This window comes from Dreissena polymorpha, chromosome 10 (genome assembly GCF_020536995.1).
Source record: "Dreissena polymorpha isolate Duluth1 chromosome 10, UMN_Dpol_1.0, whole genome shotgun sequence".
Lineage (NCBI taxonomy): Eukaryota > Metazoa > Mollusca > Bivalvia > Myida > Dreissenidae > Dreissena > Dreissena polymorpha.
In genome coordinates, this window is record NC_068364.1 from 34,119,157 (window position 1) to 34,136,423 (window position 17,267).

General features: G+C 37.2%; 1 protein-coding gene across 3 annotated transcripts in view; it reads right to left on the minus strand.

The window, feature by feature from the left end:
• LOC127847193 (uncharacterized) overlaps positions 1-17,267 on the minus strand; it is a 227,020-nt gene that overhangs the window by 190,089 nt on the left and 19,664 nt on the right. For all 3 annotated transcript variants that reach the window (XM_052378918.1, XM_052378917.1, XM_052378916.1), the window contains exons 9-11: positions 15,151-15,234; positions 9,680-9,732; positions 4,205-4,265 (exon numbers count right to left, since the gene is read on the minus strand). In XM_052378918.1, the coding sequence (XP_052234878.1) occupies positions 4,205-4,265; positions 9,680-9,732; positions 15,151-15,234 (198 nt within the window). The remainder of the gene's footprint in view (positions 1-4,204; positions 4,266-9,679; positions 9,733-15,150; positions 15,235-17,267) is intronic.

Below are 17,267 nucleotides of genomic sequence, written 5' to 3' on the forward strand. Positions count from 1 at the left end.
TTGTTTAGTATATGTACACATATTTACAATTTTGTTTATACAAAAATTGAACAGTTGGCCATGCACTCATCAACTCCAGACACCCTATGACCCAACCCCCTTTTAAGAGGCCACCCCGCTTAAGCAGCAAATTCAGCTGTTTCCACTGACTGGCTGCTTAAGTGGGGTTGGACTGTATACACAAAGCCTCCTATCTGGAGGGTAACATTTTAACAATAGAACTGAATAATCAAAGCCCTGCCGGCTTTGTTTTAACAATGAATCGAATTGTACAACAAACTGTGATTTTTCTTTAATTAACTTATTTACACTCAACAAATGAACTGTCTGGGAACGAGCGGCATTCGTTAATGCAATCAACATGACTAATTTCAGAGTCAATTCCTTCAATGACAGGTGTTTCACTGGCGAAAGTGATTTCAGATATGTTAGTACATTTTGAAAATCCCAAGTCTTGGTGTACCTAGATTTGCAGGGCCGCAAATTAAATACTCCTTTCATGAATCTAATATCTACTGTGTGAGAACCTGCTGGAACGTTTTTCAAGTCTTAAAAACGATGACAAAGCTCCTCTGGCTGTATTAAGGGCACTATATCCTACTCCGCGTTCAAATTCTTCAGTAAATAACTCCACTACGTCCTTTATAGAAACCGAAACTGAATCAATTTTGCACTTGTCACAATACCAAAACCATCTTGATATATACGTCTGATATTGTTTTTGGGTTCCGGATCGCCATGAAGACATGAGTATTTTGGTTGCCCTTCTAGAAAAACCTTGACATCTGAACGATTTCCGGACACTAGACATGCAATTAGAACTAGGTCTTTTGCCAGCGGATGGGTTTGATCGGAGTGTGGTAGATATAGAACTTTTTCAGTTGCCGGAAGAATGAAGGGCTCCTTTACAATCATTCCCATTAGTTTTGAAGACCAAGTTTGTGTTGGCCACAGGGGTGCTTTTATCAAACACCTGGCTCTGTCTAAGGAAATCTTCTGAACGCATCGTCCCAGCATGCTGAAAGGAGAAAACATATAAGAGCATGAAAATACACTCCAATCAGTTGTAAATGCGTCTACCAAATAAGAATTTGGTTCAGGCTTCCAAGAGCAGAAAACTGGCAACTTAGCATTTAGCCTTGTTGCAAACAAATCAATTTCCGGTTTTTCAATAGTTTGAGAAATTTTTTCAAACACATCAGGACACAAGGACCATACAATTTGATCATTGAATTTCCTAGAGGGCTCATCGGCCAAATTTTCTTTCCCAGCAATGTGAGAGCATGATAACCAGACATTGTTTTCTATGCACCAAAACCAAGTTTGCTTTGTAACCATATCACATTTATCAGAGCGAATGCCACCCATATTTGTTAGGTAGCACACTGCTGTCGAGGAATCTGTTAAAACCTTAACATGTTTCCCTATGATTTCCTCTTTCAATGATTTAACAGCGAACAATATTGCTTTGAGTTCTAGGACATTAATATGCTCAGAACTTTCGTCTTTAGTCCACCTACCGCCTACTGTTCTACTATCAATGACAAAACCCCAACCTGACAAAGAAGCATCAGTCTGTAAAACAAGGTCTGGATTGCCGTGACTTATAACCCTATATTGTTCATGGACATGCTTTATCCACCAATTGAGTTCCCTTTTCATCTTCCAATTAATAACCATCTTTGCGTCCAAATTACCACAGACAAGCTTCAGCGCAACAGTTTTGCCCTTTTCTAGCTGTCTATTGTGTAGCTTGCCAAACTGCACTGCTGAAAATGCCGACACTAACAAGCCAATTAGATGTGCTAGCTCCCTAATTTTTGCTTGCTTTGCATAATACAACTGCGTACATTCCGAAACTATTTGATCAATTTTATTTTGGGGCAAAACACTTTCATTTGCTCAGAGTCGATGATATTGCCCAAGAACACCAGCCTCTTGGTGGGAATTCTAACAGATTGTTTGAGATTTATGATAAACCCAACTCAGGACATGAGGTCTTCTGTATGAACAATGTTTTCACAGCACAGCTGGTATCTATCCCCACAAAGAATACTATCATCAATAAATCCACTATTGACATATTCTTGACTGCTAAGTTTAGCATATACTGGCTTGAGTAGCTTTGTAAATAATCTTGGCAAGCATGCTTGCCCGTTGGGACAGGCTGTGAATTGAAAAAGTTGACCTTTTCAAACAAATCTAAAGTATTTCTGCTGTTCTGGGGCAATACCAATAGAGTAGTATGCATGGCGCAAGTCAATAGATCCCATGTATGTGTCTTTTGTGATTAAATTCAAGGCTTTCTCGAAAGTATCCATTTTAAAATGGTGATAAGGAATAAACCCGTTTAATTTTGTCAAATTTAAAATCATTCTATGCTCACCATTCTTATTTGGTCTGATAAAAATTGGTGAAACAAATTGTCCTGGCTCATACACAGCCTTTACTATTACCCCAAGATCCATAAGTTTCTGAATTTCAGTGTCAATTATATCTGAATCACCAGTGTTAAATGGTATTTGACTGAAATATTCATTTTTTGTATTATAAAATTGCTCATGAAAAACAACATGAAAATGTTCAACCATATCAAGAATAATGGGATCGCTAGTGAGCTTGCGCCATTCATCTACAAAATATTTAAGCCTTCCGGCTTCAAAATTTGATTCACTGACCTGATTTGTTACTGGCGTAGAGGGCGACTCTGCCCCCGTCTCATCACGTTTTTTGGCGGGCTGGAGAACGATGGATTAGGTCCATGTGATGCATAGGAACCACGTCCCCTCGTATAACCCCGTGGGCTTGCCTGTGACCGCATTCTGAAACCTGGTCTTCTGAAACTACCTCCGTAACAGCCTGTCTGAACACGATTACAGATTCTGTTAGAATCTTCGATCTCTTTTGCTTGTTTGCCTACATTGTCACCGAACAGCTCCGAATGGCAAAGAGTGATTGCAAAGATGAGCATAGTCACTACGCAGTTCTGGCCTAAGAAGATCTCTCCTTGTGAAATTAATGTGCCCCAAAAGGGCTAAGGCATTGTTGCATTGGTCCACAAGGGGGTTCATCTTTGAAGACCCCTGTTCTAGACACGCCATTTCATTCACTGTTTAAGCTCAAATAGTAGCTGCCTTAATCACTGATATTTCGATGTATTGAAGTTTTTTGTCTGACAACCTATAGCGTTGTGTGAGATGGCATCCCAAATAAGCCTATTTGTCTTAACTACTGAAAGGCCTTCACAATTTCCTGGCCTTGCAAGTTTCTCATCTTTGATCAATTCATCGTAACGATCGTCATCGATTCCGTTATGGAAAAGATCATTGATATTGTCAGCTAATGTCTGATCGATATCTTTATCAACTGTTTCCATCGGCCGAATTTTTTTGGCCATCCATTCAAATCTGCTATGGCTTGCTTCATCAGCCGGTCGCTTTCGCAAGTTTTTAGTTTCTGAGCCATGCCGGACAGGCTGGATTTCTTCTATATAATCCGACTCGAATAACTCACCTTCTTCGTAATAACCGTAGCAATCATCATATGTGTCAAAGTTATGCGATTCGACTTTTTCAAGTCGTGCTCCCAAGTCGGTCATTTTCTCACTTTGTTTTATTATAGAGTCTTGCATACTTTTTAAGATCGCTAACATTTCAACGTTCGGCGAGTCTTGATTAGCTGACTCCTGACATTTGGAAGTGTCGAGCGTCTCCGACACTGGTTTCGATTGCACTTTTTTCTTTTCAGGAAGTTTAACTTTGTCTTTAACTGAAATTTGCTTCACGGCCTCTTTGCCGTCCGCCATCTTGTTTTTGTATTTCCCACGTGACGAATAAACCACTGTCGAAAACTGCTGTTTCTGACCGAATCCGATAGATTGGTCGATATAAATTATCTCTAATGGAGAAAAACTCCCAACAAGAGTATTTTATAATTAAAAGTTTATTAAAATAACACGTAAATCCTAGAAATCGATGAAAATTCTTCTTAGCTAATTAACGCCTGATAACACAAACACTGCAAAACGACGTCAGCACACTGATTTGCCTATGCGCCGCACAATCTCATTTAAAATTGACAGTGATATGACGAAATAGAATAAGGTCAAAGCGCCCAAAAAGGTGTTTTAATAATGAACATTTTAAGAATCTGCTACTATGAAACCACAAGGCTCAGAAATTTAAATAAATTTAGCCGGACTTACCTTGATCTTTCCATCAGCCCCCCCAGTGATGAGGAAATCATTGGGCGGATAGTAACAACAGCTAAAAGAGAGAATGCACATTGATATTAATGTCTACATAGAGCGTGTCCAGTTGTAATATGTATTAATTCATCGATTATCATCTTTCAAAATCAGAAACAACCAAATTCGGTGAATTTACATCACCCGCTAATTAAATTTTGTTTATGAATGGGTGAAATTTTTTTTATATATGGTAAAATAATAAACAAGAGGGCCAAGAGGGCCCTTGTTCGCTGACCTTTATTTACAAGGCCTTGTTCATTGCTTAGTTAAAAATTAGTACTCTAGTCTAGAGCATATTAGATTGGTTCGTTTCTATTTACTTTTGCAGTGTGAGAATATCATTAATTCTGATTGAGTACTGTCTATTTGCATAGGTTTTTTGCATGCAAACATTTGCAAGTAATGCTAATTCTACATTTGTTTACAAGGTTTTTGTAAGATTTGGACCTCCTGACCAATATTTTGACCCCACATTACCCAATGTCAAACTTTATCATCAAGAAAAACATCCTGGTCAAATATCATCATTAATGGACCAAAATTATGGCACCTAGTGTGTTTACAAGGTATCATTGGGACAAATCTTCTGACCAAGTTTCATGAAGATCGGACAAGAAATGTGGCCTCTAGAGTGTTTACAAGGTTTCTCAAGAGCCAGATAAGGAAAACTGCCCTGCCCGCTGGCGGCCATGTTTTTGAACAGACCAGAACCACTTTTGAACTCAACCAAGATATCATTAAGACAAACATTTTGACAAAGTTACATGAATATCGGACAAGAAACGTGGCCTTTAGAGTGTTTACAAACAAATGTGGACAGACAGACAGACGACGGACAAAGACCGATAAATAATAGCTCACCTGATTGCTATAAAAATTTAAAATAAAGTATAGGGTTATTTTTTCTTGATTGCAATTCTCTTCATAGATATCTATTCACTCATGAAGTTTCATGTGGAAATCTAGTAGCGTATCTGAGATATAGCCCTCAAAAATTACATCATACAACAAGAGGGCCATGATGGCCCTGAATCGCTCACCTGACTCATTAAGATCAGATGAAAACTATGACCTCTATTGTCTACACAATGTTTTTCTATGATTTGACCTAGTGACCTAGTTCCTGACTCTAGATGACCCAAATACAATCCCAATCCAGATTTCATCAAGATAAACATTCTGACCACAGTTCATAAATATTGGATGAAAACTGTGACCTCTATTGTCAACACAAGGTTTTTCTATTTATTTGAACTAGATTTTTACCCCAGATGACCCAAATACAATCCCACCCAGATTTCATCAAGAATTCTGACCAAATTTCATAAAGGTTGGATGAAAACTGTGATCTCTAATGTCTACACAAGGTTTTTCTATTATTTGACCTAGTGACCTAGTTTTTGACCCCAGATGACCCAAATAAAATCCCAACCCAGATTTCATCAAGATAAACATTCTGACCAAATTTCATAAAGATTGGATGAAAACTGTGACCTCTATTGTCTACAGAAGGTTGTTCTATTATTTGACCTAGTGACCTTGTTTTTGACCCCAGATGACCCAAATACAATCCCAAACCGGATTTCATCAAGATAAACATTTTGACCAAATTTCATCAAGATTGGATGCAAACTGTGACCTCTACTGTCTACACAAACAAATTGTTGACGGACGGACGCACAGACAAACGCAGGCACGCACAACGGACGCCGGACATCACACGATCACATAAGCTCACCGTGTCACTTCATGACAGGTGACCTAAAAATATGTGTCGGAGATAAAAATGAACAGTTGTGGTTAAAATCCCATAGAAACAAGGGCTGTTTGTAAAACATGCATGCCCCCCTATATGGGCTATAAGTTGTAGTAGCAGCCATTGTGTGAATACGTTTTTTGTCACTGTGAATGGTGGTGGTGGTGGTGGTGGTGGTGGTGGTGTAGTAGTAGTAGTAGTAGTAGTAGTAGTAGTAGTAGTAGTAGTAGTAGTAGTAATAGTAGTTGTAGTAGTAGTAGTAGTAGTAGTAGTAGTAGTCGTAGTAGAAGTAGTAGTAGTAGTAGTAGTAGAAGTAGTAGTAGAAGTAGTAGTAGTAGTAGTAGTAGTAGTAGTAGTAGTAGTGGTAGTAGTAGTATTAGTAGTAGTAGTAGTGGTAAAAGTAGTAGTAGTAGTGGCAGTAGTAGTAGAAGTAGTAATAGTAGACGTGGTGGTGGTGGTGGTGGTGGTGGTGGTGGTGGTGGTAGTAGTACTAGTAGTAGTAGTACTAGTAGTAGTAGTAGTAGTAGTAGTAGTAGTAGTAGTAGTAGTAGTAGTAGTAGTAGTAGTAGTAGTAGTGGTAGTAGTAGTAGAAGTAGTAGTAGTAGTAGTAGTAGTAGTAGTAGAAGTAGTAGAAGTAGTAGCAGTAGTAGTAGTAGTAGTAGTAGTAGTAGTAGTAGTAGTAGTAGTAGTAGTAGCAGTAGCAGTAGCAGTAGCAGTAGCAGCATTACAAGACCAATACAAGAATGATCAAATGGGAAAAGGTAACATAGCACCAGCAGTAAATATGGGGCTCATTTACAGGTCAGATTTGGAATCTCTGCTGTAAAATGAGATTTTGAATGAATTAAAGGGAGGCAAATCTGTAATAAAAAGAACATGCATAAACCGTAGTTGTTTCCCTTGTTTGAACCATGCTAAATCCTTACAAGTTTGGAAAGAATTGGATGAAAAATTTGGACTTTATTGCATAAACACCATTTTCTCAATTCAAGGGGAGGTAATTCTGTACTTCATGGACCAATAATGCTCATTTTTTGTAGGGTTCGTGTCCTCATTGATATAAAGACACTGTGCAAATTTGGAAAGGATCGGACAAAAAATGTTGAAGATTTTTGAAAGTTTTCACAAAATAGGCATAAACGAATAAACATGCAGAGTTCAACGAGCTCCTGCGGCCATGTTTTTTGATGAATCAAATTTCTTTGAACAACTTTTTAAGGGGAGCCCTCAAAGGTCATCCCTGTGAAATTTTTTGAAAATCTGATGAGCAGTTTCTGACAAGAAGATTTTTTAAGGTTTTTACCATATATGGTCATGGCGGCCATCTTGGTTATGCGATCAATTTTTTTTTAACAATTCTTTTGTCCCATGACCTAGGGATGCTCCACATGAAATTTAGTTGAAATTGGCTCAATGGTTTAGTAGAAGAAGATGTTTTCAAATTGTTTACGGACGGACGGACGGACGGACGCCGGACGCTGAGTGATCACAATAGCTCACCTCGAGCTATCGCTCAGGTGAGCTAAAAAGCAACAACAGGGAATGACTATATAATTTAAGAAAGTGTAGGGTTATGGTTCTTGTGCAATGGGATTCTCCTCATTGATATCCATGCACCCATGAAATGTCATGTGGCAATCTAGTATCGTATCTAAGATATAGCCCTGAAAAGTTACACCATACAAAAACAAGAGATGTGTTTGTCGGAAACACAATGCCCCCTAATGCGCCGCTTTGAAATTATTTTTTTGACCTTTGACCTTGAAGGATGACCTTGACCTTGACCATTCACCACTAAAAATGTGCAGCTCCATGAGATACACATGCATGCCAAATATTAAGTTGCTTCATTCAATATTGCAAAAGTTATGAAGAAGGTTAAAGTTTTGGTTAAAGTTTTGAAAAAAAATGACCTTTGACCTTGAAGGATGACCTTGACCTTTCACCACTCAAAATGTGCAACTCCATGAGATACACATGCATGCCAAATATCAACTGGCTACGTTCAATATTGCAAAAGTTATGAAGTAGGTTAAAGTTTTGGTTAAAGTTTAGATATTATTTTTTTGACCTTTGACCTTGAAGGATGACCTTGACCCAGAGCTCCAGATATAGGTCGTATTTTCGTTAACAAATTATTTTCAAGTCCATTACGTATTTATTTTAAAATCTTGTCGTACCATTAAGAATTACAAAATCAAGTTACGAATATTATTTTTACATCGGTTCATATCGATTTTTATTGAGTAATTTTGCGTATTAAAGATCTTTTCGGTGCTTATAAGTGCTTTTTTCCAATAAAAGCAGCGTGTACAGTCTATCTGTCAAAAAACAATGGCGGCGCCCAGAGAGCGTCCTAAAAAACTGCAAAGCGTGCAAAAACACGCTTTTAACATATTGTACGCAAAGTGAGCCGAAGTTGAATGTTAAGACAGACATTATAGAAAAGATCTTATACGATGTTGTATGTTCAGTTGCCGACACAGTCGGAAAAGCTAAAAAACGCGACAAGACGGGTCCAAACATAAACCAAAAAAAACATTGAACGAATCAAAGGGGCCATTCCCGTGGCTAATCGTTGAAAAGATTGAAGGGGAGACCCGTTTTAATTGTGAAATATGTACAAATTCATCGAAGGCATGCAATCTAAGCACAGTTTGGGCATATGAAGGTATTTGAAAAATAAAATTGTATAATACTGAATAGACACTGTTGAACTCGTATAAATAAAGTTGCTAGTATGTTTATTTTGATTTTTTGCATGAAAATAACCATTATTTATTTTTAGGTCTTTAGAAAAGTTAAGAATTATATTCCAAAACTTAGTAATAACGATAATAATAAAATTTCAGAGTTCAGAATTCTTTTTGAAAATCTGGTAGTAACGTTAAGAATTTCACAAAACCTTATCTGGAGCTCTGCCTTGACCTTGACCTTTTCCCACTCAAAATGTGCAGCTCCACGAGATATACATGCATGCCAAATATCAAGTTGCTACGTTCAATATTGCAAAAGTTATGAAGAAGGTTAAAGTTTTGGTTAAAGTTTTGGGACACACACATACAAGGATAGACAGGCCAAAAACAATATACCCCGGATCTTTCAATCCGGGGGCATAAAAATCCAAAGGGAAATGACTCTTATTTAAGAAACGTTTTTGTGCACGGCACCGCACCTCATTGATATCTATACACTCATGATGATCTTGTATAACACCTCAGATATAGCCCTTACAAAATTGTATGACAGACAGACGGACGGACGGTTTGATGGATTAACAGACTGACGGACAATGCCAATACTATATCCCTCCGTCTTTGGCGGGTGATAATAATTAAAGCGCTTGTAACGCTGTTCAACACTAATTTAGCTTAACATGCCGTATGGATAGAACATTTCATATTCAAAAGCTGGCATGGTGTAGTAGTAGAACGCTTTTGCTTCTAAGTGGTCCAGGGCTTGAACAACAGAGCGGAATTATTTATTTAATTTGATCTTTACCCTTCAATCATAAATATTTCAAACTATCCAAATATTACAGTATTGTAAGTCAATTTGTTTTAACGGCACTTTTTAAAAAATACCAAATAATGAAATTGATCTCTTTAAGGGACTACAAACGGGTCAAAAGGTGTAACAGAGTAGTGAAGGGTTAATGATAAAGGTAAACTCACCACTTTAAAGGACCATCATGGCTGCTTGGAATCCGTTCAATTACCCTTCGAGTCTGAAATCAGCATTCAGTAACAGCTTATCAAAGTAAAGTGATTACAAGAGCCAGGCTGAAATAAGCATTCAGTAACAGCTTATCAAAGTAGTGTAAGCATTCATTAACAGCTTATCAAATTAGTGTAAGCATTCAGTAACAGCTTATCAAAGTAAAGTGATTACAAGAGCCAGTCTGCAATAAGCATTCAGTAACAGCTTATCAAAGTAGTGTAAGCATTCAGTAACAGCTTATCAAAGTAAAGTGATTACAAGAGCCAGTGTGCAATAAGCATTCAGTAACAGCTTATCAAAGTAGTGTAAGCATTCAGTAACAGCTTATCAAAGTAGTGTAAGCATTCATTAACAGCTTATCAAAGTAGTGTAAGCATTCATTAACAGCTTATCAAAGTAAAGTGATTACAAGAGCCAGTCTGAAATAAGCATTCAGTAACAGCTTATCAAAGTAAAGTGATTACAAGAGCCAGTCTGAAATAAGCATTCAGTAACAGCTTGTCAAAGTAGTGTAAGCATTCAGTAACAGCTTATCAAAGTAAAGTGATTACAAGAGCCTTGTTCTGGGAAATGCTGTATGATTGTTCGTAATATATTTCCCCAGATTAGCATGTGTGGCAGGGCTCTCGCTAGGCTTTTAAAACAGGAGTCCATGGACTACTTCCTTGGAAAAAGTAGGAGTCCAAAAGGAAAAAGTAGGAGTACAAAAGGAACAAGATGTGTTTGTGAAACACAATGTCCCCCTATATGACGTTTGACCTTGAAGGATGACCTTGACCTTGGCCCTTCACCACTCAAAATGTGCAGCTCCATGAGATACACGTACATGCATGCCAAATATCAAGTTGCTATATTCAATATAGCAAAAGTTATTGCAAATGTTAAAGTTGGCGCAAAGAGACCAACCAACCAACCAACACACCAACCAACCAACCAACAGACAGGGCAAAAACAATATGTCCCCCCACTACTATAGTGGGGGACATAAAAAGTAGGAGTCCAAAAGGAAAAAGTAGGAGTCCAAAAGGAAAAAGTAGGAGTCCAAAAGGAAAAAGCAGGAGTCCAGTTGTATTATGCACACATCTTCAAATTTTCAGGAAGATTTGCATAATTTTATTATTGGTTTTATTATTAAAAACCCACATTACACTAGTCCTTACTTGAATGTCTAGTTTTAATCAGTGGTCATGATACAATTAACATAACACATTTTTTATCAGTGCCATTAACCGCAGGGATCATATTTTCCCGCAACATCAATCGGTCTGGATATAAATGGGGAAAAAGTGTCCGAAAATTTATATCCGAAATCATGACAAATTACGTTTAAATATATACCATTCATTTTGCCATTCATGAAGGTGGTATAATAAATGTACAAGTAAAATTCCCTTAAGCATTTTTTTAACGGAACATACGAGTTTTCTCAACTGGTTTCATCATTTGCTATTTCATTGTTGTTTCGTGTGCTGTTTGATCAGACATTTTTTCATCGTTGTCAATATTATTAAATCTGTGTAGTCTATACCGATGTTTTAAATCGTTGTCGACTCGATAATAGCTTACAAACATGCACTGACCCAAACCACGGACTCAAGATCAATATACGCTCCGTGCCCAAACAAATGTCTGTGCCAAGGTTGGCTACTTTGAAATACTTTGTGTACGTTATAGTCTATTGTCAAATAACCCATGGCCGATAGATTAGATGCGTAGGGATTAAATCACGAGTGTGAAGCACGAGTGATTTAAAACCACGCATCTAATTTTCCGGTTGTGGGTTATTCAACAACAAACTATAACGTACACAAATTATTTTGATTCTAACACGGTTTTTACTTAAGATTTATACAATGTATATTATTGCTTTCAGTGTATATTGTGTCTAACTCGAATTATGAACCATTAGCTCTGCCCATTCTAACATTTCATTCAACAAAGTTATCTCATGTGTAAGCAAGCTTGATACTGATTGGCCCAGCTAGCATGCGCGCTTCCATAACAAAATAGGTCACGCATGGTCGCTTACTATGGTGCAGACCAGCTGTTTTCGCTTTTTGCTTAAATGTTTACACTGACAATGAAACCAAATTGAAAACCAGTCTGGATTTGAATGGCGGACAATTTCGGCACATTTCAGCTGCATGATATGACGCAATTTTCGATATTTTTATTGCAAAAAACGTGCGTACCAGGGACTCTCGATTGGTTTGGAACAGGCCTTGACACAAACTTTTTTTTTGACAGGGTACCCGGAGGGAACCCTACTTTCAGTTTTTGGTGAACCTCACCCAAACTAGGGTTCCGTCTTGTTTCGACGCACAGCGACACAGCGTAGGGGCATATAAGTACAAAAAGCATACTAGTATTGTACACATTTTTATTTCCCATATTTAGTTGCCATTTAAAGCAGACCCATTAATAATAGCTCATAAGCCTTGTCTTGAAACATAGTCAGTGTATGGCCTGCGTAATTTGGCTACATAATGGGCATGTCTAAAGAGTATACGTAGCTTATTTATTGCAGCCTTATTTAACATACCAATGGTTTTGCTACCTGTTGTACTATTGGTAGTTGCAGTTTCTGCCTTTTACCACAGAGCATTTTTTGTGGCCTTCAGACTCAGCATGTTTTCTGACAGCTCTTTTTTTTAGAGTTTTTACTTCCCCCTCAGTGGCAAATGGCCCCTCATTGTCATATTTCTGGCAAATTGTGCATACCATAGTGGGTTTTTTTTCTTGATCATAGGATAACCAAGACAAGATTTTTGCCCAATCATCCTGAAAATGCCGATTTCGTTTCTTTTTCTCGTAACACCTAAGAGTTTCCAACAGCTCTGCATTAGTTTTCGTTTTTGGGGTGCGGGCTCTTTAATACCCTCGAGGTATTTTCCACATTTTTTTTTTAAATTATCACATTAAAAAGTGAGTTTTGTTTGTGTTGTGGGGTAGCGAAAACCAATTAGTAATCGATCACGAGTTACTTCCCTTCTCAGGCTAGATTGCACTTTACTGGTATGCAGTTGTTAGCCTTCGAATTATCGGAATACTTCGCGCATGAACCACATAATAACTGGTCCGAGATATTAAAAATACACTACATAACGTTTCAGAAGTTCTTCTTATAAACTTATAAAAAATAAAAGGTAATTACGCGGATTCAAATGGTCAATCAATGAAGTGGTTCTATAAATTAAGGGTTCCCGAAGGATCACCCAGCTTGAAAAAACTGGTGACCCTCGCCACAATCTGGGGGCCTAGGGTTCCCGGACCACCGTTAGTGTCGAGGCCTGTGGAACATGCGTCCTTTTTCAAATTTATGCGTACAAATACGCATTATTAAGCGTTTCCGAGAGCCCAAGCTAATCTGGAACAACACTTTACACACACATGTATTAAACCCAGTTTTCCCAGAACACAGCTGATTATTACAACTCCCAACAGCTTACAATCGCTGCTATTGTGAACAGATATTGTACCTTGAGGTTAAGAACACAATTATTTACATTGCTGCTATGTGAACAGATATTGTACCTTGAGGTTAAGAACACAATTATTTACATTGCTGCTATGTGAACAGATATTGTACCTTGAGGTTAAGAACACAATTATTTACATTGCTGCTATGTGAACAGATATTGTACCTTGAGGTTAACAACACAATTATTTACATTGCTGCTATGTGAACATATATTTTACCTTGAGGTTAATAATACAAATTGTTATTATTGCTGCTATGAGAACAGATATTTTACTTTGAGGTTTAGAACAAATTGTTACCATTGATGCTATGTAATCAAATTTTTTACTTTAAGGTTTAACAACAAACTATTACTGTTGCTGCAATGTAAAGAGATGTTTTACATTGAGGTTAAAAACACTATTTGTTACCATTGCTTGTATGTGAACAGATATTTTACCTTGAGGTTAAGAACACAAATATTACCATTGCTGCAAGTCAGGTAATATTTTACATTGAGGTTTAGAACACAAATTGTTACCAATGCTGCTATGTGAACACATATTTTACCTTGTGGTTTAGACTTCAAATTGATACAATTGCTACTTTGTTAACAGATATTTTACCTTGTGGTTTCAGGGCTTTTTTTCCTTCTTTGGGACCCGCCGAAAATTGGCCCTTTCCCTTCAGATTTTTTTCCCCTCAGCAGGTAAATTTTCCCCCAGACTTCATTTTTTTTTTTTAACTTTAAATACATACGTTAACCTGATCCAGTGTAGAAAATATAACATATTGCATAATTAAATTATCTGTTGCATTAATTTTGATTTAAAAACAGCAAAATATGTTGAATTGATTATTTAAGACCTTCCTTATTTTCCCCAAAATCCGGCGTTTCGCGTGATTTTTTCCCCCAAAATCCGGCATTTTGCGCGATTTTTTCCCCTCAAAAAAGGCCAGGCCCTTTCCCCAAAATCAGATAAAAACCCCTTGGTTTAGAATACAAATTGTTACCATTGCTGCTATGTGAACACATATTTTACCTTCAGGTTTAGAACACAAATTGTTAACATTGCTGACATGTGAAAAAAAATACCTTGAAGTTTAGAGCACAAATGTTACCATTGCTGCAATATCAAGTAATATTTTAGCTTGAGGTTTAGAACACAAATTGTTACCAATGCTGCTATGTGAACATATATTTTACCTTGAGGTTTAGAATACAAATTGATACAATTGCTGCTATGTAAACAGATATTTTACCTTGTGGTTTAGAACACAAATTGTTACCATTGCTGCTATGTGAACACATATTTTACCTTTAGGTTTAGAACACAAATTGTTACCAATGCTGCTATGTTAACATATATTTTACCTTGTGGTTAAGGATACAAATTGATACAATGGCTGCTATGTTAACAGATATTTTACCTTGTGGTTTAGAATACAAATTGTTACCATTGCTGCTATGTGAATACATATTTTACCTTCAGGTTTAGAACACAAATTGTTACCATTGCTGCCATGTGAAAAATATTTTACCTTGAAGTATAGAACACAAATGTTACCATTGCTGCAATGTCAAGTAATATTTTAGCTTGAGGTTTAGAACACAAATTGTTACCAATTCTGCTATGTTAACAGATATTTTACCTTGAGGTTTAGAACACAGTGTTACCATTGTGAACAGATATGTTAGCTTGAGGTTGGGAACACAAATTGTTACCAATGCTGCTATGTGAACATATATTTTACCTTGAGGTTTAGAACACAAAGTGTTACCATTGATGCTATGTGAACAGATATTTTAACTTGAAGTTTAGAACACAAAGTGTTACCATTGTGAACAGATATGTTACCTTGTGTTTTAGAATACAATTTGTTATCATTGCTGCAATGTGAACATATATATATCACCTTGAGGTTTAGAACACAAAGTGTTACCATTGTGAACATATATTTTACCTTGAGGTTTAGAACACAAAGGCCGTTGCTGTGTTGAAGTACGAGATGATTGTTCTGGCGCACAATCTGTACATCCCACACCCACTGCAATGTGGAAATACAAAAGTAATAGTAGGGCTTTCCTTAATTTTACACATAATGATGTCTTGAGGGATTACCTCTAATGAAGAACTAAGAAACGAAGAAATTAACTGTAATCTATTTCATTTTTACCCTAAATTGCTATGAACATGTTATATACATTCCGGACATTATCCCATTCTGGACATATAATCCATTCCCGCTCAGATACGCATTTTGAAATGTTTGTAGTCCCTTAGAAAATACCATTAAACAAGGGACACAAATTGTCACAAAACCAGGTCTTCAAATCTGATAAAGGGAGACAACTCAAACTAAACTTTTGAAATGAACAAACAAAATTAACCCCCTTTGTAAGTTTGTTATCAAATAAATCTATTTTTAGTCGTGGCAACCTTGACATTAGAGATATTGACGTGATTCTTTCATGTGACACACCGTCCCATGATGATGAACAAATGTGCCAAATGATTTTAAAATCTCACATTGAATGACATAGTTATGGCCCGGACAATCTCATTTATGGCCATTTTTGACCTTTGAACTCAAAGTGTGACCTTGACCTTGGAGCCCGCCCGCCAGCCAGCCCGCCAACATTCGCCAATCTAATAACCAGTTTTTTCCTTCGGAAAACCTGGTTAAAAAAAAAGAACTTTCTTGATAGATTCAAGTTTTAAGGCTTCATTTCTAAGCCTATTAAAGACCTTTCTAAATAAATTCAAGTTTTAAAAGCTTCATTTCCAACTATAAAATTCTGAGGAGCAGCAAACAGCATAAAACCTGAACAGGATGTGAGTTACTCGCAGGCTGTTCTGGTTTTATGCTGGTTGCATATAGCGTTTTTCAGTTTGTTTCAGAGCAGGAAAGGGGTTTAGCTAAATAACTGAGCCTTGCCATGATAAAAGTCATAAAAGAGCCCAATAGGGTAGTTCTAAATAGCAACAAGCAAATTCAATGCATTGATATCCCGGGCAAATTTTAACATTTTGTGACAGATGGACGGATGGACTGAGTGACAGATGAGTGACAAATGCATGGAAATCGCCAATTCTAAATCCCTCTGCATTTGTCGGCAAATAACTAGAAAAAGATTGAGGATAAGGGTGCTACTCAAAAATGGGGCAGGGTGTAAAGCAGGGTGTTAAGCAATACCAGCCAATGCCCATATTCACAAAGCAGTGTTTCTTTCTTTCAAATTTGGGGCTGTAAGGGGAATCATTCCCAATAAAAAACAAGGGACAAAATTGTCACAAAACCAGGTTTTCAGTTGAAAAAAGGCTGATAAAGGGAGACAATTCAAAATATGTATTGTTAACCCCCTTGTGTAAAACTGACCATGATTTCAATTAGAAAAAACAAGAGATGTGTTCATCAGAAACACAATGCCCCCTATTGCGCCGCTTTGAAATATAAAAAAAATGACATTTGGCCTTGAAGGATGACCTTGACCTTGAACTTCCACCACTCAAAATGTGCAGCTTCATGAGAACGCCGTTTTGATTTATTTTTTTTTTGACCTTTGACCGTGAAGGATGACCTTGACCTTGAACTTCCACCACTTAAAATGTGCAGCTTCATGAGAGCGCCGCTTTGAATTTTTATTTTATCTTTGACCTTTGACCTTGAAGGATGACCTTGACCTTGAACTTCCACCACTCAAAATGTGCAACTTCATGACAACACCTCTTTGAATTTTTTTTTTTTTTTTTTTTTTTACCTTTGACCTTGAAGGATGACCTTGACCTTGGAGATATTGACGTAATTCTTTCGCTCGACACACCGTCCAATGATGGTGAACAAATGTGCCAAATGATTTTAAAATGTCACAATGAATGACATAGTAATGGCCCAGACAAGCTCATTGATGGCCATTTTTGACCTTCAAACTCAAATTGTGACCTTGACCTTGGAGATATTGACGTGATTCTTTTGCGCAACACACCGTCTTATGATGGTGAACGAATGTGCCAAATAATTTTAAAATCTAACAATGAACGACAAAGTTATGGCCCGGAAAAGCTTTTCCGCCCGCCAGT